The 25463-nt window shown below is 40.2% G+C and overlaps 1 protein-coding gene across 1 annotated transcript in view; it reads left to right on the top strand.

Moving 5' to 3' along the window:
• The first annotated feature begins 8872 nt into the window (after positions 1–8872).
• suclg2 (succinate-CoA ligase GDP-forming subunit beta) overlaps positions 8873–25463 on the top strand; it is a 102760-nt gene continuing 86169 nt past the window's right edge. Inside the window, exon 1 of the mRNA XM_026168671.1 lies at positions 8873–9010. Coding sequence (XP_026024456.1) covers positions 8927–9010 — 84 coding nt within the window. The 5' untranslated portion in view covers positions 8873–8926. The remainder of the gene's footprint in view (positions 9011–25463) is intronic.

Genomic DNA, 25463 nt, shown 5'->3' with positions numbered 1-25463 from the left:
TTTCTGATGTAGGCAATAATGTTCTATTGAGCTAATCCCAAGCCCACGGGTGTATATGTCATCATTTCCCGAGAGACAGAGGCGGTAACACAAGGCTTAAATCAAAGAAATAACCCAAGAGTGGAGGAGGCCCTTCGAAGGTCACTATGTCACAAAAAAAACCTTTGCATCCAGAGTAAATGTGAGCCCACTCCGAATAGCACCCCTGAATAAAGTGTGTCTTTAAGTCATTCCCTACCGGCACGCATATCTGAACGTCTCTCCTGGGATGGCAGGCATGCAACTGCAGATGGTAATCGCAGCGACTCGCACTTGGATGATAGCTCATGTGCTATTAACGTGTTTACTTTACATACCACATGCTAAGAGAGCAGGCCAACGTAGATTTGTGTGTGTCCGCCTACACATCTTGTTGTCCAAGTTGAGATAGCACCTCAGAGGGAAAACGACGGCAAGCTGCTTCTTTGAGGTCACAGGCGAGGAGGGTGTTGATATGCTGGAGGTCTGTAAGGGGAGTGAAAGGCAGCAGAGGAGCAGGTAAAAGTTTTAAAGCATGACCCAGTCCTCCTTTGGTGACGAAGGTGGCACAGCAGGTGGTGAGGCTTGTGAAGGGATCTGGCTCCTCTTACACTCATATGCACATCTAAGCACTCTCTCTGCCTCTGCTGGCCTTGTCACCACTGAGCTCTGAGTGTTGGTGTTTGTGTGGGGAGGATGTGCAGCTTTTTGTTTTTTTCTGTGTGTCCATGCATGTTTGTGTGCTTGGTTTTGTTTGGACTATGAATTCCATGCTCCCCAGTGCACTGAGCCATGCTGTGTGTGATACTGAAGCCTGAAATAAAACAGGGCCATCTATTGAAGCCAGCTTTTTTAGATGTCACCCCTCCTCGTGCTGTTGAAGTTGAGAGTTTGTCAACATTTGCTTTCCTTTGTGGGAATCCAACTAAGCCTCTCTAACCCCCCGCTCCTTCTGCACTGCAGCAGAACCCCTTAATGCAAAGGATCTACTTAGTATCGCCGTTGCTACATGCATTTCCTCCCAAGCATTTATGATTAGCAGATCAATCACCTCCACGAATGCTCGGACTTTCTGCGCTATCGCAATATTATCTCGCTCCAGCTTTGATCAAAGCTAGTTATTTCCACCCAGGAAGCAAATGCAAAACCTGCAGGAGCATCACGCGCTCACAGGCCCAACACTTCACAAGCTTTGTTTGATGCATCTGTCTCTAAGCATGGGACTGACTATGTTATTCCACAACACATTAATGGAGGGCCTCCAGCTGAGTATGGCTGACAGACATCTGGGGGAGAGAGACAGCTAAGATGTGGCAGCTCCTGTTGCTGTATTGATTCCCTCTCCAGCTCTGACATTCAGAGCAGACACAAGCCAAGCTTTGGCAGTCTTATGTTCTTGGGCTGTTATGGATTTTACGGTAGAAAAGTGAAAGTTATAGAGGGTAATGCTGAGGTATGTCAGTCGACCCTTGGGAAAAGTCTACCCCGCTTTTCTTCCGGAGTAAAATATGTTTGCTGTGTCATAATCTTTCCAAACTCTCTGGGAGAAATGAGGATAAAAGAAAGGTCTTGGACTCATGCATATGCATTGTCGTGACATTGTGAACTCTAAGGGTTAGCACAGAAAATGATGAGTAACTATGTTTGCCGTCTGTCATATCAAAAGATGTGCTGAGCACAGGGTGGCAATGACCCGATCCCACTCTTTCACTTTCTCTCTTGTCTGATCTCTGTCGCTCTCAGCTCTCCGTAGCATCTTCCTTGCCTATTTTAATTTCCCTGTCAGGCAGTCTGCTTTCTGTCTGTTTGGCTAAGCTGCAAGATTCCTTGCTTGTTGACTCAGCAGTTAAGTGCATTAATTCCCCATCTCTCTCGTTACTTTGGCATTCTGTCAGGTAGAAAACAAAACTCTCCTCTGGCTAGTCAATGCCACATGATTCTGTACATAAACATAGTATAAAACAGCCTTTAAAACATGAGTTTTCACTGAGATCGCCGCTCTGTTACAAGCCTACTTTTGGAACTTGTATGCAAAGTTAGTCCCTTACTCTTAAATGCTCGGCATGGACTTTTGGCCTCACTGCATATATATATACATTTATTCAGAGAGGTCACACTTAGTAAGTTGGTGCTTGTCCATTTCTGCTTTGTGTGAATGGAGACTGAATAAAATGAACACACTGATCTGCATTCAGTCCAAAAAATAAAGGGTCATTGAAGTGTCCAGGTTCTATGTCAGCGTGACACTGACAGACAGCCAAGCAAACCTTCTGGATGCTTTTAGTTTCATCTTTCTCTTCCGTGTGATCTGCTATGCTGTCCAACCAGTCACGTTAATGAGAGGGGCAAAGTGTTGCTGAAACGGCCTCATTGACGTTTGAAGAGGTATAGTCAGGATCACTGTGGAGAATTCTCTTTTGAGCTCACATGCGGGAAGTGTGGTTAACAGACAGCTCAGAGATAAGCAGAGACACACAGAGAAGAAGGGGCAGAGAAAGCCGAAACAAAGAGACACTGGAAGAACAACAAGGGCAAGAAACGACTTAAAGTAGCACGGTCAGTGCAAACAGAGAAAAAGAGAGAGGCACCCGAGACACGAATTAAAAAGAAAAAGATGGCAGAGGAGCAGAGACTGACAGTGTGGTCCAGACTCTGGGCATGCTCAGTGTGTCAGCTCCTCGCCTGATCACTGCAGGTTGTTAGCCAACCACCCCTCTGCTATTTTGGTGACAGAAGCATCAGGGCTAACCGCACAACCTGTTGGGAACTGTGAGTTTTCATCCCTGGTATTTTCATGGCTGTCAAGTTATTGAGTGGAAACTGACAATGGATAATTGAGTGAAACCACAAATTAGTTGCCCTGCCTGCACACTTACTCATGTTGCTCCCGGGAGAAAAAAAAGGGTGGGGGAAAAAAAGAACGATAAGACAAGATCACATATGTTATAAGATAAGATAAGATAAGACTTTATTGATCCCACAACGGGGAAATTGTTGCGTCACCTCAGCTCAGGTACAGATATCAGAAGGAAATACAAAAATACAAATAAGTACAATAAACTATATAGCTTGATATAGCTATTGTACCACTCACCACCCGCTGGTGCAGGGTCCGCTCTTCGGCAAAGGTTTCTCCATTTGGTTCTGTCCAAGGCGTCCTCAGGTTTCAAAAATAAAACTATGAAGACACTTAAAATAAATTTCCTGTGGTGGGAAACTATTTTGTGCAACTTTTTTGTATTTACAGTTTTGAGGGATAAGCCTCTTAAATTTCTCTAACTAGAAATATATGTTAAAAAAACAAAAAGGATTTTCAATTTTTTTGTAGTTTATTGCACTTTTTTGCAAGTTATGTAATTACTATGCACTTAATGCATGCATATTATTAAAATGTGGGCTATAATCGTTGTATTGATGTATATCATCTTAAGGGCAGGGATAGCTCAGTAGGTAAAGTGGTCACCCCATGATCGGAAGGTCGGCGGTTCGAATCCACTTAACGGCTACCCTGAGGTACCCCTGAGCAAGGTACCGTCCCTACACACTGCTCCCCGGGCGCCTGCTTAGTGGGCTGCCCACTGCTTCACTGAGTGAATGGGTCAAATGCAGAGAAAAACAAGTAATTTCCCCATGGGGATCAATAAAGTATCCATTATTATTATTATTATTATTATTATTGAAATGCTCCCAAAAATGGCACTACAACATATAAATTTATAAAATATACTCTGGCGGACTTGGTTCTATAGGTCTTAAAGGGTTAACAGAGTCCTGCAGACTCCGAAGGACCTCAGTCTCCTCAGCAGGTGGAGTCGACTTCTTATACAGGATGTCTGTATTTGTAGTCCAGTGCAGTTTATTGTTGAGGTGAACACCCAGGTACTTATAAGAGTCCACTATCTCAATGTCTTTCCCTTGGATGTTCACCGATGTTGTAGGGGGTGACTTCCTCCTGGAGTCTATGATCATCTCCTTTGTCTTGCCAGCGTTGATTTGGAGTACGTTGGTCTCACAACAGCCAACAAAGTCACTGACGACCCCCCTGTATTCCTGATCATTCCCGTCTGATACGCATCCAATGATGGCTGTATCATCTGAGAACTTCTGTAGATGACAATCGTCCGAATTATAACAGAAGTCTGAAGTGTAAAGGCTGAAGAGGAAAGGTGAGAGAACCGTGCCCTGTGGTGCCCCCGTGCTGCAGATTACCACCTCGGACACACAGTCATGGAGCCTCATATACTGTGGTCTGTTGGTAAGGTAGTCGATGGTCCATGCAGTCAGCTGTTTGCCTACTCCGGCTCCCTCCAGCTTTCCTCTCAGTAGTGCAGGTTGGTTGGTGTTGAAAGCACTGGAGAAGTCAAAAAACATGATCCTCACAGTGCTCCCCGCCTGCTCTAGGTGAGAGAGGGATCAGTGTAACAGGTAGATGACAGCGTCATCCACCCCCATTCCAGAATGGTAGGCGAACTGCAGGGGGTCCATCACTGAGCCCACCAGTGGCCGAAGGTGGTGCAGGATGGTCTTCATCAGATGAGAAGTCAAGGCAACAGGCCTGAAGTGGTTGGGCTCCCTGGGGTGTGCAATTTCTGGCACCGGAACCACACAGGAAGTCTTCCACAGTTCAGGAACCCTCTCCAGGCTCAGGCTCAGGTTGAAGATGTACAGGGCCACCTGACAGAGCTGGTCTGCACAGTCCCTGAGCAGTCTGGAGCAGATTCCATCCGGACCTGCTGCCTTCCTTGCCTTCGTCCTCTTAAGCTGATTTCTCACCTGATCAGCTGTGAAGTAGATGTGAGGCTGGGCTGGAGTGGGGGGTGGGGCTGGCTTTGTTGTGGGTAGATGTGTTATGTATCTGAAATGAACACAAGCTGCTTTAGTCACACTGTTTTGTGCTATAAAACATTCAGCCATTTTCTTCCATTTATCCAAATCAGAGTAAGTGGAAGGGAAAAAGATGAGGTACACGGTGGGCAGGTTGCTAATCTTTCACAGAGCTAAAACTTAGTGTTAATTTAGAGTGACTAGTTATCCTAAAGCCACTAATTGCATGTCTTTGGACTGTGGGAGAAAGCTAGATTACTCAGAGAGAACCCACACAGACAGGGGGGAGAACATGCAAGCTCCACACCGAAGGGCCCCAGACCTTCTTGCTGTGAGGTAACAGTGCAACACACATCCTACCTCACGATTCACCTGAATCCTAGTGAAACATTTTAAGAATTTTATGTGTGATTAAAATGTTTTTTTTTTAATTAACTTTTGTTTTAGTCAAAGAAAGGAGGCACAAACAGCAAATACCCTGCTTTTCTGGTGCATTTAAAAAGTATCACTGACTTGAAAATCAGCACGTACTTCTAGTTGTGTATTCATATATGTAGATATCGTTGTACTTTGTGAACTGCCCATTGAAAACAAATTCAATTTGTGTTAGAAAGTTTAGGTAGTTTTGAAAAGAATACAAAGCAACAATAGCTGCTTTGTATTCTGGGATTAAAATGACATGATTGCTCCGAGTGCAGACAAAAACACAGGTTTTGTTCTGAGCGACAGGACAACATCTCAAATTTAAAAAAAAAGCTGAATTGTATTAGTTAGGGCCATTGATATTCTGACAGTCCTGTTTGAATATCAGTTCCTTGGAGAGAAGAAAATGTCCCTGGTGAGAGAGAGAGAAAAAGAAACAAAATGCTTTAAAACGCTCACGCGAATCATCTTTTAGTCATTCTGCTGGGCTCCCACTCTCAGTGATTTTGTTTTTTTTAATACTTAAGTTACACACGCCACTCTTCACTGACACAAAGACACTGGGTGGACTTTTTATACATTCGGTAGGATTTGTTGACACACCCAGATATTATGCTGGTGCAGCAATTTTCACTTCATTTGTGCAGTTACTGTGCTAAGGTTTTTTTTTTTTTTTTTTAAAGCTGGCAACCACAGAATATTTTCAATGTGTGAAATATGGATCACTGACTTCCAAAAAGCTCTCACCCACAAGCTGGGGGGGAGGTTAAGAGCAAAAAAAAAAAAAAAAAAAATCAAATAAACATGAGGCAAATTCTCTCCCCGTTGACATCAAAGTGGCTCACATTTGCAAATTTTTCTTCTTTCAAAGTTTTTCAGGGGTTTATCATTTCAACTTACTTATTGACCATAAAAGGTCTCCAGAAAAAGAAAAAAAAAGATCCTTTGGTTGTAGCTGTTCATCATCATCTCCTCCCCTCCGTCATGTCCTCTCTAGCCTGCTGACACTGATGGTTTCTAAGTGAGTATCTCATCCAACTCTCCCTCTCTCTCTCTCCTCCTGTCATAATCACTGCTCTTTATGATCGGTTTGCCCTCTCTGCCCTTTCAAGATGCGGCGTGTAATGAGGGCTCTGGAGAACTATGTGAGTGGGCTATTTAGCTATTCAGACAAGATCAGCTCACACATCCCACGCTCTCTCTCGCTCGACTCCCTACCAATACCTTTCAGCTGAGTGCAGTGATTGTTTGTCCTGCTCACAAGGTCACACTGTGGATGGAGCCGGAGCAGCTCCGCATTCAACATCCATGACGGGCCTTTTAGTGTCTGCTCACCACATGGAAATTGAATGATTAAAATGGGCGATTTAAATATTCAATTCGATACTACTGTCAAATTATTTTGTATAGCTTAATAGCTGCAAAGGCAACATAAAGGGTCAGTTTTCTCAAATTAAAATAATAATTATAACATAAAAGACATATTTCCTCCCACCAAAATCTGTGCACGCCGTATGAATCCATCATATTTTACACCACCAGCAGCAGCTTTTCTTTTTTTTTTTTTTGCAATACTGCCAGAACTCATTAACCTTGAGTTTCAAGTACTGCTTGTACATGCTGTTTGCAGACACATTAATAAGCAGCAAATAATATTATTTCTATTAAGGCCCCCCAAAAAACTTGAAACTTACTCTGCAACCTTCCCCACCCACTGGATAAACAAATTATGTCCATGAGTGCTTATAGATGAACCTGTACAAATTCTTCCTGCAATTCATGTCCAGTCTGCTTGTGTGGGTTTTCCTCCCACAGTGCAAAGCCAAGCATGTTACATTAATTGTGGAGTTGATCCCCAGTTAAGAAAACGAATGGATGCATTTCCAGCAATGAGACTGAAACTAATACACACACACATCCTCCCCATCCATCCAAGCAATCAACCCCAAACGCAAAACAAAGACTGTATGCACTATGTGAGTCAGCACATTATAAATCCAAGTTATACATATATGCAGTAAAAATGTTTAGTTTGTTTGTGCTCTTTTCTTATGTCCTTTGATTCTTAACATTAGTGGAAAATTAACTCATATTGCTGTTTTTAATAATATGATTTATTATGATTTTCAGTTGTGATTGTTCATCACACATTAGTAACATAACTATTTTAAATCATATCCAATTTACCACATAAAAGTGTTAAATTGGAACAGATCGAAAGCGCATCAAATCTGACTTTTTTGACCCAATGCGACCCATGTGCGATCATGCTATGACAGTGTGAACGGCACAAATCCGATATTTTCAAATCCGATCTGGGTCACTTTCGTATGTGGTACTGAATCCGATACATAGCTGATGTTTCAGAAAGCAACTGCTGTGTGAACGGTCATGTCGCATTAAATCCGTCTTTTACGTCACTGACACAAGACAGACGCCAATTATCAGCGCCCGAGAAGACACTGTGAACGCTTCCTGGCCATCCAGTGTAGATGTTGAAACTGTTGGGAAAACAACTTTGAAGAAACGTGAACATTTTATTTGTACTGTATAATCTGCAGATTCTGACAGAAATCTGCAAATATCCTTTGGAGCACCGCTCCTCTCTAAAACAGCAATAAGGATAATTATTAAGGCCATATGTAAATAACAAAATAACTTAAAGCAAAATTGGGAAACGTAAAGTCCGAAACAAGTCTTTATATTAAGGGTCTAAACAGAGCGCGTTGTGTGTGACGTCTTCTTTTGCTTTGAGGGTTCACACTAGAGCGCATTTGCTGTCACATTTTATTTGTAGTGTGAACAAGCAGACAAGAAAATCGGATTTGATCAAAAAATCGGAACTGAGCATTAAGACCTGCAGTGTGAACGTAGCCTAAGATTCAAAGCTTATTACATTAGAAAAAAGGAAAAAAAGAAAAAACCTGCATGTGTAACATGAGTTTAATAATAGAATCTAAACTCTTCTTCAGTTGGTTAAAAACCACAAATTCCCAGAGATATTCTGAGGACAGAAACTCAGGGTCCTGTGTGGCAGTTGTAACACTGCACACGCTAACATGTACTACTTATGTAACGTGTAAGGGAGAAAATGAACATTAAAACTTAATAACAACAAGTTTTACAATCTTTGGTTTTACCCCACATATTGCTCAGTTACAGTATTTGGTCTAATGCTTAGATGACCCCATTAAGACCTCAGTAAGATCTAGATTGCTCAAAACAGCGATGCCCATCTTGCGCAGTGTCCACTGAGGGACACATACCAGGCTGGACATTTCTTCCTGTTAGAAGCGAGTTTTTCCTTCCCACTGTCACCAAGTGCTTGCTCATAGAGGGTCATCTGATTGTTGGGTAATAGAGAATAGAGAAGTCACAAGTTAGGACTAGTAATACTCCTAACTTTACAATATAAAGCGCCTTGAAGGATTTGATTTTAGACAAAGAGAAATTGCTAGATCGTTAGATTTTTAATCTACTCTGTTCTCACCTCTGTCCCTGTAGTTTAGACTAAGCGCAAACAATGTCCATGCCTGCTAAACGTGCACACCTGCCTCCACCGTGTGCATGCGTCTTTTAGAAGCACCGCCCACCTCTGATTCTTGACCTATGATCGCTCATAGGCTTTCAGCGTCATCTCCCGTTGGACTTGCGTGTCAACATGGCGGCTTCCATGGCATCCCAGGCTGTAGCGAAAGGACTGAGGATAGCTACTTCAAAGCACATACTTCTTGATAAAGCGAAGGTAGCGTCACAGCTTCTCTTGCTGATGTTACGGTCTGCTGCTCGGGCTGGGTGGCTTCGTCGCTGACAGCGTCTCACGGCTAGGGTTAGCAAGTTAGCATGTGTGAGCGGACAGAGGTTTGACAGATCAAAGTTGAACAGTGTGACAGTTCACAGGTGACGTAACAATGCCGTCTTCAAGTCCTGCAGTAGCTCTAATCATGGAGGCTGTTAAATATACGCGCTGCTCTACAAATGATAGTTATTCGGCAAGAGCTTGTTTGAGTAAAGCTTTTCTAATGCGCTCCTGCATGTGAATGTTACTCGTGTACACTGTCTGTCACTATAACTGTGAGTCTGTAAGTTTGTGCGTTTAAGATATTTTTAATTTTTCTTTATTGCGTATAATTGAACTGCAAGGGTCTTCTCGTCAGTAAGTTATTTTGCATGCTTAGGTTCAGCACTTCTACAGTGGGCTGTGTGACCTCTGATGAGCAAAAGTCATAGTGAACAAAACCTCCAGCCTGGCCCCATTTCAGATAAGACCCGAGTAAAAAAGGTTAACCCTTGCACTTTGAGCTTCCAGCATGTGCGTGTGAGCTGGCAACAGCAGCCAGCAGAATTCGCCTGATTAGAGTTGTCTAAGTACACAGTGGCAAATGCTTACAGTTGCACAGTTTCTCATTTAGCAAACAAAGCATTTGGTCTGGTAATTGCAAAGAGTCTTAAACATGCTGCCAGAGCTGCAAGACATAAATCCCCACACCCCTGCACTGTATTGACTAACAAACAAACCCAGTCACACAGAGTTGTGCTTTCATAATACATTTCAAAGCTCCAGGACGAACAGATGAATAAATTAGCATGATATGCTGTACTGTCAGTTTGATGCTTTTCTGCGCAGTCGGTATCTGAGAACTGGTCTTTCAGGTTGAGGTGCTTGCATAGGTATTTGGAACATTAGTACAAATCACCATAGTGGGTGGACAAAGCAGGGACATCTCATGCTGTGTTTACCTTTCATATTTACTCCCAGATGGATTCAAATGGATGGTAACTTATCATCAAACAGATTTCATGTGCAGTGTGGTAGAGTATTTTTTTATATAGGTGTTGTACCTGGAGGAAAGGTGATTGACTGAAAAATAATTGTGCTTTATGCTGATAGAAAAGAAAATATGTAAATTGAACTTCTTCTTTTATCCAAATTTGTCCAGATTAGCTTGGTAAGCTCCTAATACTAAAACTATTAGACATAATTACATGCTACGTCTCAGTATCAGAATTCATTATTATTGCTTTTCAGCTTTAATATTATGACTTATTACAAAGTATTGTCAGAAACGCATGGAGGTTTTCTTTTTGTGTTTTTGATATGTCTTGTGTTAAACTAGTTGCTTGCTTCTCTGCAACCATTACTAAAGTATAGAGAGGCCAAGTAATGGCCCACACTTTACTCCGATTATAAACCTGCATATATCTGTGCGTCATGCCTCCCCCCCCCCCCCCCCCCCCCCCCTTTTCTTCATGTGGCTATTGCACATAGCTGCATTACTTTCTTAGTCCTTCCAAAATGTGGGCAACCTACAGCTTACCTTGCCGGAACATCTTGGATTGGATGCTGCTTTGATAATGTGCTCTTCACACTGTGCCTTCTATTTAGCCATGTGTCTGTGTCTGTGTTGTTTTTTTTCATGATTGAAAACCTTTGGTTAATGTTATTACCTAAATAAAAACAATGTCCCAACCAAGGCAACAAATTGCATGAAACATTTCCATTATTTCTTTTCTCATTTTCCACCAACACATTCCTTAGAGCAGGGAATGGGACCCCCTGTAAAGGCTGCAATTATTATAATTTTTTTCCTCCAGCATTAGAAAAAATGTTCTATAGGATTACTAAATCTGCTATTATTATATATCAAATATAAGTGTTTTTTATTTATTTAAAAAAAAATATTTTTCATCCATCTAAGAAAGCAACTGTCAGTTTGCTAGTGGACGACAACTTCGCTCTTATTTTGAAAGGTCATTTGGCGTTTAAAATCTGGCCTTTCCAACTCCTGTTTTTCCAACTGGCTATCTTGCTAGCCGGGGGTGGAAAAAGAAGTGTATTTCTTTTTTAGCACTTACAGCACCAACTATATGAAATATCTCTGAAATTGAGGAACCTGCATCAATAACCAGCCTATCTGCATAAGGTAAAATTTAGATATGTCAGTGGAGGCCTGAGACCTGGCCTGAACTGTTCCTTTAAAAAGTAAACTCTAACAAAAGTTTTTATCTCATGTTTACTGGCTCTTTACCTGCTCGTCTTCTGCTTCTTTCACTTCTTTCGCTTCTGTCTCTCTCTTTCTCTCGTTCGGGCCAGGTGATAAGAGTAATGATCGGGGATTTTCTCTGGTGTGTAGCACAGTATCAGGGCCTGAACAGATTAACAGTCAGGTATCGCTACAATAGAATCAAATCAGCTTTGACAGTATGTCAGCTAAGCTGTGGAATTCAATTTGCAATGATTTGTCACCAACAATGCACAGGACATTGCAATATTCAGATGGTTAGGCTCCAAGATACTCCTTAAAGGAGGAGTGAGATGTTATTTTTTTTTCTCTCACACTCTCTCTCTCTCTCATAAATCAAATCTCCTGAATTCTTGTCTGCACACCGAGATAATCCTCGGGTTGTTTTTCACTGTCGCTGCACAGGGATGAATTTGTAAACCTTTGCTAAGTTTTTATTTTTTGTGTGGCGAGCGTGCTTGGTAATACCCCAACTGTGTTGAAGCCCAGCGTGGTTTGAAGGGGTACACTGGGAAGAAAGGTGTCTCAATGAGACTCAGTCCTGAATATTTTACAGAACAGGGTGGAGAGCCCTCTGCTTGCAACGGCTTCTTTTGCTGGAACTTCAAACGACGGGAGGCTCCCCCATCTGTCTCAGCAAGAACACATTTACATTTCCTCCCCGCAAGGGATACTGGAGGACGAAGTTGGCTCTAACTGGATTTGAATATCGTTCGCCAAGGTTAATAGCCATTTCTGTAGCTGGTGAGGTGCTTAGGCTTTTTCAATAATTTAGAGCGGCTGCAGTCATTAGGAAATGTTGCCAGCCTCTGCAATGAGTAAATGCGCTCCTATCAGCTTAACTTATGCTGTTGTGCCTGTGTAGATAATGAGGGAGAAGTGGGAGTAATGCTGAAAATTACTTGAGAAAACAATGTCAGTGATGGCTGACAGGCGTAATTCATTAAAAGTGCAGTATATTGAAGATCATGTTCAGCTTCTCTATCATCTGTGAAATGAGACCTTCAAAGATTGAGTTTTCCTGGAACTACCCTTTGTGCAAGTCATACGGATCCGATTCATTGAAAATTCTGACTGGGTCTGGCTGGCTGATCTCTCTGTGCCATAAAGGCGGTGATTCCACTAGCACTGCGTGAGTGAAGAGACTGTGTTACAGAGCACAATGGCTGCTGCCACTTGTAATAAGTACGCTGTAGTACTCTTTGCACAGTTTTGCCTAGATATCGACCATCTCGCCTGCTTAACCTTGGCATGCATGCCATGATCATTTTTAAAGTGGTGACGGCATATTAATCTGAACTTATTGATGAACAAGATAATTAAGCCATCAGCTAAAAGCAGTGCGTGGCTGTTAAAGCACAAGGGGAAGGCTTTTGCAATTCATGAGCTGTGACTGAAGGTTTGTGCCTGTGGCAAAGTTCACAGATATATGGGACTGAACTTTGCCACAGTTGCGCATCCTTGTATTAACTTCTCCTTATTTACTGCATTATCTTCCCTTTAGACCTGACACCTTTGAATCTGACTCCCTCCTCATATTAACTATGCTAATTACTGAAATCCCTATCTGTAGAGACACAACAGTCAGGTTTTCCTTTCTTAAGCCTGTCTGCAGGAGATTAGACCTGCCCTGCCTAAAGACCTGCCAATGATGCAAATCTCACTGATCTAAATCCTGGAGCCATGCTCTACTGCTTCCGTCTCTATCTCTGCTCCGCTGTTCTATCCCCGGCTCTGTAACAGGCAGATGTCATTTCTCTCTCCTTACTAAAATGGTCTGAGCGTGACCTTTTTAAAAGGCAAGGGCAAAAAAAAAAAAGCTACAAGTGGCTGCTAGCAGTAATAAGAGCAACAGCGCATCTTTTGTGCAATAACCAGACCCAAATTTAATTTATCACTTTTTTTATTTATTTGTTTTGTCCATGTGATCAGAAAGGTAAATTCAGAAAAAGTAAAGTTCTATAGTATAAAGTGCCTTTCTCTGGTAGCTACAACAGAATGAATATGCCAATCATTTGAAACGCTTTAACATGCATAACTTTTTAAAGGGGGTTATGTAACCTGCAATTTTATTTATTTATTTATTTATTTATTTATTTATTTGATAAACTAAATAACCTATTCATGCTTTCATCCAAATCTATAGAGGCACTGCCACAGTTGAGGGGTAGAGAGAGGCACTTGTGCCACGAACACTCAAGCACTATATTAATTAGAGCAGATAAGGCTCTTTGAATTAGTCCACTAAAGCTTCATGAGGCATACTCGTGCTGCTTTAAATGGAAAGCATGGCTGTGATTCATACTGGCATGTTTGTGAACACAGCTTCTTCGCGTCGTCCATCTCTCTTATTTTATGTCACCTCTAGCACAGCTTACTACGCAGCGCTTGTCTTATCGCAAGACAGTTTGTATTTATGAGTTGCAACGAAGTAGCCAAGTGCCACCTCATTAACAGAGTAACACTGTGCGATCAGTATAGCAGTGACTCTGATAGTCACACAGAGGACTGCTCAATGTGATTCAGCATGTGCGAGTGCGAATGGACACTATAAATTTCCCCTTTTAATTTTTCCTTGGATGGTTAGCTGAATGGATGGGGAAAAGAGATGAGTTCATAACCTGAATGGGAACAAATCAATTACATAGAATTGATGAACTGGCAATCTGTTAATTTCTTAAACATTTGATAATGCCCCTTAAGGAGCATTCTGGTTAATTAAGTCTGCAGTCATTTGTCTTAACTAATTAGGCAGTGTCATTTCAAAGGGTTAGGGACTGGCCATGACAAATAATGAGGATTTTAACCTCACCAGACATCTGGGAATACCACTTAATAATATGTGATATTCGGTGACTGTGATTCGCAGTTTGGAACAAGTGCATTGGTTTGTAATAGGTGAGAGTAAGGACTCATTTTTGTGCAGAAAAAATGGGACTTAACAGCCAATAATAACATGTCAGTGTGTTGCCAAAATTGCTCAAAAATGCTTAACTCTATTGTGATACATTAAAGAAAAATGTCCTTGTATACGGTTTAATGCATCGGTATTGAAACATACTGTTGTCCTGAAAAGTAATTGTTTCTGTACAACAATAACAACAATAACAAAAAAGATGTGCATGGGAGGGCATGAGTGGGGAGAGCCAACCAAGTGGGGAGTGCCAACCAAACCTCATTTAAAAATCTGGCCTTGTCAGCTCTTGTTGTGAGAAGTAGGTGCCACTTTTCACTGAGTGTATGATAAGCTGCAGCTGCTTGAAGTGCATGCCGCTCCAGTCCTCAAGTTAGTGATATTGTCTGTAAAGTGTCTAGATAAGCCTGAAACTAGGTTTAACAGATATACAAAGCATATCTGATATCAATATGCTTATTTCTTATATTCTATGTAAAGTAGAATAGAATATATTGGTATTTCGTTATTCCCCCAGGCATATATGCAAATTGGGCATTTATTTTACTTTCTATTCTATTCTACTAATCTTCCTTAAAGAAAAAGAAAGTTATCACTCTGAAACTGTAGCATGGGATTTGTAAAAAATAAACAAACAAAAAACACTGATTAGTTTCTATTTAGAAGACAAAACCAAAAAAAATGAGTCAACAGTTGAATATGGAAGCCCGTTTCCACCACTAAAAAAAAAAAGGATCCATAACTCGAAATTTCGAGTTATGGATCCTGGAAATGACGTCATTTCCTTGTTACCCGGAAGCTGAAGCCCTCGGGTACAAATGCTACAGCTAAGCTACCGGTATTACATCCAGTCATGAATGCACAGATTGCTGAGTATTTTCAGCGTGGTTTCAAAAATGATGAAATCCTTGTGTTATTAGCTGAATCACATGGCGTTACTATCAGCAAACGTACTCGCGAAAGCGCCAATTTGTTGCGATCAAGTTTTGAGTGCATGTTACTCTGTGCCATATGCTTCCGGGTAACAAGAAAGTGACCTCATTCACGTAGATTACTGATTGGCAGAACTAAGTTGAAATTTCGAGTTATGGATACTTTTTTGTTTGTTTGTTTGTTTGTTTGTTTGTTTGTTTGTTTGTTTTAGTGGCGGAAATGGGCTTCCATAATTGAAAAACCCCGGTAAGACCTGAATTGGAGATTCACCCATTTTAAGTTTAGCATCTTTAAAGACAATATATTCCGCACGTCTTTGAAATGCAACTGAAATTTATTGCTAGTCTGCTTGTCAATGTGCCCACTAATACAATCTGAACAGGATTTTTGGTTTCGTTGTTAAATGTGCTGAAGACTAATTGTAAATGTTCTGGAATATTGTTGCCCAGTCCCTAATGACTGTGACCTGGTGTAGCTAAAACCAAAGAAATGTTTTTTGATGAGAAAAATGTTATTAGATTTTCATCAGAGCTCCCCTTTTTTTTCTGGCTGTGCATTATATGTGCTTAGGTTTGAGCATGTGGCAGCAGTGCATTCATACACTAGATGAAACTGAATCCTTTTTGCAATTACAGATGCTGTTTGATAAAACAATCTGTTGTTCTTTTTACAGAGCTTGCACGTGGACTTGGCACTGAGGAATGTATTTTATCTTTATTTTATTGATGCTGACCTTTCATTTTCTAGTGTTTGACAGCCTTACAAACTAGGAAAACTTCAGAATATGTTTTATGTGCCATAAAACCGCTGGTCTTGCTTTGAGGACCTGTTTCCCAGACATGTATTAAGCTTAGTTCAAGGTCTTTTCTTCAGTCGATATTTTTAAAAAGTTAATCCAGGACTGGGCTCAATACATATCTGGGGAGCTGGATGAAGATGTTCTTCAGCACTTGAATTAATAATAATAATGATTTTAAAGGCACAGACTATTGTTTTTGACGCTCATTATTCTTTAAATGTTGAGTTCCAGATGTCATCAGGGATGGAAGTTTAGTGCTACCTATTGGGAAAACTAATGGATACAAAGTGTCCTTTGTCCTATCTTTAATTGGATCTTTAAAATAATTACAGCTCTGAATGTCATTGTGTCTGTCTTTCTTTTCCCCATGAATCATGGTGACAGTGTGGGAGAAGTAGATCTGCTGTTTGCTTTGTGTTTGATGTACAGGACATGCTGGTGTTAGACTCCTGTCTTTCATTTACATTGGCCTGTTGGCAATTATGGTTTTACCATAGCAGCATCCAGTTATGTTTTTCTGTCTTCTTATTCAAGCACATTAGTATGCTAACATCTGTTAATTATTTCAGAATATCAAAGTACAGCTGGGGGTGATTGGCACATTGGTAATGGTGATTTATATGTTCATAAATGTCCAACTTATCAGTGGCTCCCCTGAGATATCACAGCTCATCCTTAAGGGAGCGTGAATTCAATAGCTGTCAAATGTAAATCTCATAATGGTGCTTTATATGAAAAGTCAGGAGGTGAAGGTAAAACATAGTATATGTGTAGTTAAAATCCACTAGATATTTTGGCAGTTCATTGCAGACATTCTTTCATGTAATAAGGAGGGGGACCAGCAGATTCACGTTTCCAGCTGCAGAGCTTTCTTCCTGCTGGAAATAAAAACATAATTCTTTGTTTTCACTGTAATAGATTCTAGGTGTAGCAGTGCACCTATGGCAGTTTGCTGCAACTGACAGCATATACAAACAAAAATTAACTTTTGCATAACTCCATTTTAATAATTGTATGACATTATTAAACTTCACAACTTTTCCCAAACTACTATAAGTTTAAGGATCTTTTCTCACTTACTCATCTGAAAATAAAGTGCTCCGATATTAGAAACCGGCATAAATACTTAACTGAAAGTGAGCTGCTGTACATTCATCTTCACCTGACGTATTTGACTTTACAAGACTAAATCAGGTGCAACAGATTTATATAACAAAACCAATGTCAGTTTCTTACATCATTTTTTCAGAGGTAAAATATCGACCCCGTTTTCTCTTTAACTCTATAAATCTCTCTCCATAATTTTCCTCATACCTGCTTTGGTCCTTTGCTCATGCTGAGGCTGCTGACTTCTGAGGTTTAGATTGAGTTTAGCGTTAGCTACTTTTCCTTTGTTAGCTTCTTTAAAATGTCCACGTTCAGGTGATGCAGAGGAGTTAAGCATTGGACTACGTTTGTCTTTATAAATGTTTTTCAGACTCGTCCATCTGTACTTGAATTTATGTCCTCACAGTGAAGAGTTTCCATGGTGAAGACATGTTAGCTTGTGGATTTAAATGTGCGCACAACTATAGACCAGCTTGTAATCAAACATCTGGGAGGCTGTTTGGCTGGTCATTGGTCTCTACTGAGAATGCTGGAAATCGGTTGATTTAAATCATGGATTGATCGATGCATCTCTAATAAAAAATGTCTGCTTTTTTCTGAAAATGGAGAATAAAATAAACACAGCAGGCCATTTCAGAATTTGGCAAGTTAGGAATTCTAAGCAGTCATTAAAAGAACAACAATGAGGTCTTTCATAATGCTTAAATATTTCAAAAGTCCCTTTGACACGTCCTGATTGGACTGTTGCAAACTTTAGAGCTCTGAAAGGAGTGTCACGCAGGTTGCATCGATACAGATTTGCAGTGTCCTCATGAATATGCCTGCTTAAAATTGCCTTAGTCTCTCAAATGTTGTCAATAGCCTTTCTTTATTTTTGCATAGAAACTAGTAAGGATCAATCCAGGGTTGACTTGTTGAAAATTTCCTGTAATGGAACTCACTTTGTCCTGCCATCAGGGCTTTTGATTGATGATAGGCTTTTTGTAAGTGGGATGGTGTCTTGTTCAAGGTGCATTTCTGACTCAGTGCAGCTGTTTACTGCCTTAATGTAGCTCTTCACAGTGTATGTAAGAGATTTATCTGTGTATATATAATGTATAAACTTACTAAGTAAATAATTCAGTGAGATAATGTAAGGTTATTTGTTTTTATTTCTTTTTATTGAGTTTTGAAAGGTGATGACTGACAGTGGCTCCTGTTAAAGTACGTCTCCTGCTTCAGTGCAGCCTCTTCACAAAGTCATTTCATCACTAGTGTAACAATAGATACCATTAGGTTCTCATATTGCTCACATTTCTATATAACAGTTTCCATAAAGTACTGAGTTTTATTATCGCTTTGTTTGTCTGTTTTTAAGAATGGTTTTAATATAACTGTTACAAAGGTAATATTTTTGGAAAGCTGCTGAGCTTGTTTGAATAAATGTTATAATAGGATAGCTGGAAACTAGAGTTTTTTGGGGGGAAATAGTGAAATTGATTTATCAGATGATTTTCTTTATGCATCACTTGACACTTTGTTAGTTACACCCTGTTAGTACTGGGTTTGGACTCCTTTTTGGACTCACCACTGTCTTCGCGGCATCAATCCAGCAGCAATACTCAGATCGGCTGTACAAACCAAGTACAGTTCACACGGTCCTATGTGAACTGTACCTCAGTTTGATGTTTTTAGCTCGCACTTGGTGTGTGTGGTCTTCTGCTTTTATAGCCCTATGCTTCAAGTTTGATGTGTTGAGCATTCAGAGATGCTCTTCTGCACACCACAGTTGTAACAAGTGGTTATTTGAGCCGTCCTATCAGCTTGAAGGATTCGATCTCCTGTGATCTCGGGCATCAAGAGGCCATTCAGACCTCTGTAAACACTAGTGATGGTTGTGGGGAAATACCCCAGTAGATCAGCAGATTCTGAAATAGTTACACCAGCCTGTCTAGCACCAACAACTGTGGCACATTCATAGTCACTTAAATCAGCTTTTTCCTTATACTGATGTTCAGACTGAACCAAAGCAGGTTCTTGACCATGTCTAGATGCCTAAATGCAATGAATTGGTTCCATGTGATAAGCTAATTTGTGTTAATGAGCAGTTGAAGAGATGTACCTAACAAAATTATACTTTGCATACAACATCTTAGTTATATAGATAATGGTAACTGGTCATTTTTATGAACCTTCCAGCAACCTCTTTGAAAAAATATTAACATAAGGTGAAGACACTGCTTAACTGTGCACCATTGCTACATGTGCAGCAGTGTGGGGAGCATTATAAACAATGGAGTCAGAACCACTCTTAATTTGATTTTTCAATAATCAAATGAATCGTTTTAAATATGCCATTTAATATTTTGTGAGTACATATGTATGATGTAATTACTACGAGGATACGTGAATTTCATTACATTGCCAAAAGAAAACGTGTGGCGGAGTCTTTCTTTTACAGCCGCAGTGCTGAAGTCTCTTGTATGATAAATCGCTTGTGTTGAGAGATAATGTTCCTGTACTGTTAACACCTGCCAAATCAGAATCACATCTTCACTCACTATTCGCTGGATCCTGTCTAGACTTACTTCCAAGAAACAAATGTGTTGTTTGACCCGCCGTGTCAACCCTTTGAATTTTTGAGTAACAGATTGACGAGCAGTGCAGCATTGACGCTCGGCTGTTTATGGGCCTGATCAGAGGTGATTGCCTGCTTTGTAACCTTCCCCTGTAAATTAAGGCTTATGGCTCCAATAAATTTTCAAGGGAGCTGGAACTGCTCTGTCAGATGGTGACTTTTTGACATTGTTCTACTCTCATAGTGATAAAGACAACTGCTCTAAATTAGCCTTAGGATATTGACTCCTTAAGTTTAACAGAAGGGCAAATGACAAAGTAGTGGCATGTCTTGAAATGACTTTGCAAAGTGCCAAGATCAGACATACCCTAACTGTGGTGACACTTCTCACAACAAGTGTTGTTTGACATTGTGCATCCTGCTCTCAACTAAGCATGAGACTGCACAATTCTGTTCCTCTTAGGAGGAAGAGAAGTCCTGATGTTGCACGATGCCGCGCTGATAACCATATGGTCCAGCCAGAGAGGTGTTTTGGGACTAGTGTTGTACATACCAAGATTTTGTCCTTCAACACCACTGGTGGATCAGTACAGCTGCGACAAGGACTTGGCAATCTGATGCATCTGCTGCCATAGCACTATCTGTCCTTCCTGTGCCTCTTTGTGCGAGGGCACAACCAGTGAGTGTTCTGGAAAGAGAGCGCCTGCATGTCTATTCTGCTCATTTCAGTGTTGCAACTATTCTTGTTTGCTTGTTTGTTTTTTGCGTGTAAATCTCATCAGAATTTAGTGCAGGGAATTCAACGTATGAACTGTGGTCTTTAGATTTGTTTACCTTTTTGCAATTCTTTCATTTATGCTAACTATCTAATAAGGTGCCTTTGATGTGAATCGTTTTTGCAGATACTTATGGAGCAAAGGACCATGTCAGGTTGTTTTTGGCTCTTTGTCACATACACGTGAATGTGTATCATCTATTTGTTTAATTACACTTCATCGTGTCTTTTCAAATCTAATATAACCACAGTACACTGAGCACTGACTCACTTAAGGCATATTTTTTGATTTTTCTATTTTTCTATTTTTGCAATTCCATCAGAACATAAGCGTGTGCAAAGCTCCTCTCTTTTATCGTACTTTTCTAGACAAATTTTATTCGCACTTTACAGCAATAACCTTGTGCACCAATACTTTGTTGGAGTTTTACTTTACTGTGTTAAAGGGAAGAAAATTTAAATGTTGATCAAGTAAGTAAGCAGACAACCCATCAAGATATGGCTAAATGTTTGATGTTTGCTTTTAGCATTAAATGAAAAGCCCTGTTAGGATCCATCTTTTCTACAGTGTATTGCTGTGACATTTTCTGATCACTCGCTGAATGTCAGGACTCTTGCTGCAAGCATGCCAAAAGCAAAATCTTTCTCAGAATAAGTGCTTACTCAGTTTAACTTCAGCTTCCCTTTCCTCTGCCTAATTTAAATTTTATAGTTAAGTTATTTTTCCGTGCTTTTGCATCAAATCTAAAATGCAGTTGCACAGGTATAAAGAAGACAAGGTTGAGCTAATAATAGAGTGGTATGGCATTAATACTGTATGACTTTGTGGTTAGTTTGGGGTTATTCCTACCTCCTGGACATTTGCGTGTTCCTGTCCTGAAGGGAAAACCGGAGACAATTTGTGTGGGCCTGCGATGGTTTGTCAGTGGGCCAAGTTCTTCGAAAGTATGGCTGGAATGAGAAAGGGGACTTTTTGATTTACAGAGGAAAATTGTTCCTTCAGTTTTTTTTTTCTTCTGCCTCCTCTTACCTTCATATATTAATATAGAGATCATTATTTATCATTGTCACCACTCCACCTCTCTTTCTCCAGTGTGCCCCACTTCCTTCACTTAAATGCATCCATATGAGAGATCTTGAGTGCTTTTGTCTGTAGAGAGGTTTGCTCTGAATACTTTATCCCATCTTGGGCCCATTGCATACAACTTTGTTTGTGCCAGTGTCTAGTCTAGTCACCATTGTGCACAGCAAACCTTATGTCTATTCTTGTCATCTTTGTGTGTGCATTAAGAATAAGTAGAGCAGTAGTTAGGCTGAAGGACTGTGTAGGATCGTCTCTAGAGTGCTGCTGATGATAATTACTGTAGAGAGTGTGTCTCGAGGGACTGCAGGCCAGCTGCCTGCTTGCCTCCCTGCCTTACTGCCATACTGTCATCCAACACTTGCAGCTTTTTTGTTTTTTTTCCAGGGCAACCATGCAGTACTCAGATTATTTCTCTTCCTGTCAAGATGTCAGCACTATCATGACTTTCTTGTCTGAGTGCAGGATTAGAAATGGCTGAAACCATAACTGTTTCAATGATTAGTCCGAAAGGAATTTTAAAGTAGTGATATCTTTATATGGTTCACAGTATCTATTGTTAAGGTGGCAAATATATCTGTGCTCTGAGTTGCAGCATCTGGGGAATTGGCTAGTATAAAAGGTTTTGCAATACTGTAATTCCCATTTGACACTTTTCTTTAAGCCTTACTGTTTTCCTGTTACTCAACTTTGAAATAACAGAGTTTATGCAATAGCCTTGCATAAATATTAGCATTACAGAATGACAGTTAACTAAAATGTTCCTGTACTTTAAAATCTGTCAGTGATCGAATGTACCGTCCTCTCTGTTTAAATATTTTTAAAAAAGAAAGAAAAAAAGTAGTAGTAACGTAGGCCGGGCAGTTAATTGATGTTTCTTTTTTAATTAAAACAAAGTAAATTGAAAATGAAATGAAAGCAATAATTAAGAAACGGTAATTGCAACACTGTGATAAAGATTATTGTGCAGCATTTCCTTTGCAGTCACGCTGTTGTGTATCCTTGTTGTAAATCCATCACACTTCTTTTACAGTGGTACATTTTTGTTGCTCCCTAAAACCAAAACTTGGTGTTATATTTAAAGTTCAAGAAAATCTAGTGCAAATTTCCATGAATTACTTTTGTTCACTTTCATAGCATTTCTTTTTGTCTCACCCATGTTACTCAGAGAACCAGGGTTATATTGATGACCTTACGTTTCCAGATTCGGAAACTAAATAAGCATCAAATAAACATGATTTAAATATTGACCTGCAAAATTTTAAATAAGACTTCAGTATTAATCAACAGCCCTTACTTGAGGATTTTATGCCAAGGCACAGTGACCTCGTTATGGGGGTGCATGTTTGCTCAACACCATCCTACGTTACTTCACTATGTGGATTTTTACATTAATTTGTCTCCCATTTTTATATTGTTATCAGCAGTAAGAGCCCATCTTTGATACAGACTATTTGTCTGTGGATCTGCGACACAGTAAAATGTGCCTCAGGTTTCTTTCCATTCTCTGGTGTTTTGCCCAAGGTAACTGTCAGTGCCTGGAGGGCCACCTCAATCCCTACCTGACTTTCTCAGTATGCAGGGGTTGTTATTTTAGGAAGTCTGGATATCTTTTTCACCCTCGCTCACCCTTTCTTTGGGTGACAGTGAAGCCTTATTAGTTTGAATTTATTTAACTTTCCTGAGTAGTTTTTCTAGACCACAACAGTGTTTCTAATAATATATGCATAAGTCAAAGATAGTTGAAGATGCCTCCTGTGGAGGAGAATAAACACTGACACTTTGGGTTTTTTATTTTCTTTTTTCAGATTAAGTAGACAAAAATTAATTGACATGGTAACTGTTAATGAAAATAGTCACTGGTACAAACACTCAATTAGTATGCTGTTTTATGATGCTGATGTATTTGTGGATGACTCTTAACCTCTGTAAAAATGAAACCTCAAGTTAGAATAATACACTGCAGACTAATACATGAAATTGTTTCATGCACAAACTTGCACTTGTGTAGTTGAGGTTGACTACACACTGGCATTACTGATGAGCATAAGAGCTTGGATACTTTGCAAGTATCTATATACATACCATCTGACCATACTGTGATGCGTCTTAGGTCACTCGGATCAAAGCATTTAGCTGTCTGGTTAATACGTGTTGGTGTGATCTGATGATACTTCCTATTAAGGTGTTTAACCTGGCCCTGGGAAGGGTCCCATTTGCCACTTTCTTTTAAGCCCATTATAGAGTAAAAGATTGACAGATGGAGTTATTCATTTAGGCAGCAGAGCTGATCCTCCTGGGGCAAACAGTTGGGTGGCAACGGAAGTGGATGTTTTAAGAGAGAGGGCCCTGCAGGTACCTGACAGCAGTCAAGTGAGTCGGCAAAACAGAGGAAACGTGTTTTGCAGCTTGGTTTGTTAAGGCTGTATGAGATTTTCCGCTAAAGTGGACATAAAGGAGTGAGCGACAGGCAGAAAAAAAGAGTAAAGTTTTAAAGTCATACACATCAGCCAAGTTTTTGGCCAATACCACGCAGTACAGTTAATTTCCTGCCCTTCCTTTGAACCCCATCCACGCACTGTGAAAGAATGACATTATCAGAATGTGCTGCATTAGAGGGATATGGGTAATAGACTTGGAAGCATATATGTGTACAGTACAAGCTGTAATAGCTAAAACATATAAATAGTGTAGTATTACAAACAGTACTGCAGAGGTGACCTGCACATGCCCCTGTTTAGTGTAGGCCAGTATACATCAGCGTGCGCTGCTCTCCAAGAAAACAACCTATTTTGGCTGTAATGAAGTCTCTCGACAGGCTCTCACAAGAGCTGGAATGGAGAAAGCATGCTAATAGTGTGCTGTGGCACAGAGAGGATTGGTTTTGGCATGAATTGTGGATTACTGGTCTTGCAGTTTTGTTTTCAGTCGAGGTCCACCGATGATTGTAGATTGAAAAGGTTTAACTTGGCTATTGCCTATTTAAGGGACCATGTCAAGATCATTATCCTTTAATCACTAATAACCATTAAGTGCTAGTCGGGGTTACATTTTACTCCGTCTATCAGTAAATGGTTGAAAGAACATCTCTCTCTTTCAATTCCCTCACTCTTGTGTGTTCCCCCTTCGTGAATGATGGAGTGACTGATGACTTTAAAAAACACACAGTGGCCTTTTCACGCCCCATGAACCACTGAATCAAATTGCAGCCTAAAAATGCAGACACAGTCCATGTGCGTGCGCTCAAGTGAACAAAAAATGGCTTCTATTGTTGCCTGTTTGGTCCCTACTGTAAGAAGCTTTCAAAAATGTAGTTTCTGCTCCTCTGTCTTTATTCCTCTTGAATTCAAACTACATTATTCATTCACTGCGCACGGGTCTCACGCTGTTTGCAAGTGTGAGCAAGAAACATATAAACATGTTTGCTTGCTTGCAAACATTTTTACCATAATCTGAAGAGGTCCAAATAGTTAAACATGACTTAGTACGCAGAAGAACATGATTCTGTTATGGTTGGTTTTTTTTTGTTGTTTTTTTACCACATCACAAATCCTTAGTCTGTTTATGAAAAAGTCTATAAATAATTTGTTAGACTTATGTCATAAACTTTAGACAAAATGGCATTGTTTTGTTTTTTTTCTTGCCATGAGTCATCGAGAAATCGACAATGCTTCCTTAAGCACAGTTCCTGGTTTGTAGCATTTGACGTTGTTGCATTGATCTTTTGACAGTCTGTTACTAACAGAGTTTCAATAGTACACAAAAGCAGTGGATTATGTCACAAGTGATCATTGTCTTCTACATTTTAGATCACTTATGTGGCCCTTATGCTCATGCAGGTGTCCCTGAATAACTAATGTATTCTCTAACAGCATCCCATCTCAGTTTAACTCGACTGAGTCAGCAATAACATATTGTGTTGCAGTCCTAATGTTATCCTGATGTAAGTTTAATCTTTACCGGGTAGACAAATAGAAATACTGAAGCATTCTTTCTGTGCCGGCCGTGA

The sequence above is a fragment of the Astatotilapia calliptera genome, chromosome 5, assembly GCF_900246225.1.
Source record: "Astatotilapia calliptera chromosome 5, fAstCal1.2, whole genome shotgun sequence".
Classification (NCBI taxonomy): Eukaryota; Metazoa; Chordata; class Actinopteri; order Cichliformes; family Cichlidae; genus Astatotilapia; species Astatotilapia calliptera.
This window is presented reverse-complemented; position numbering and strand designations above follow the sequence as displayed.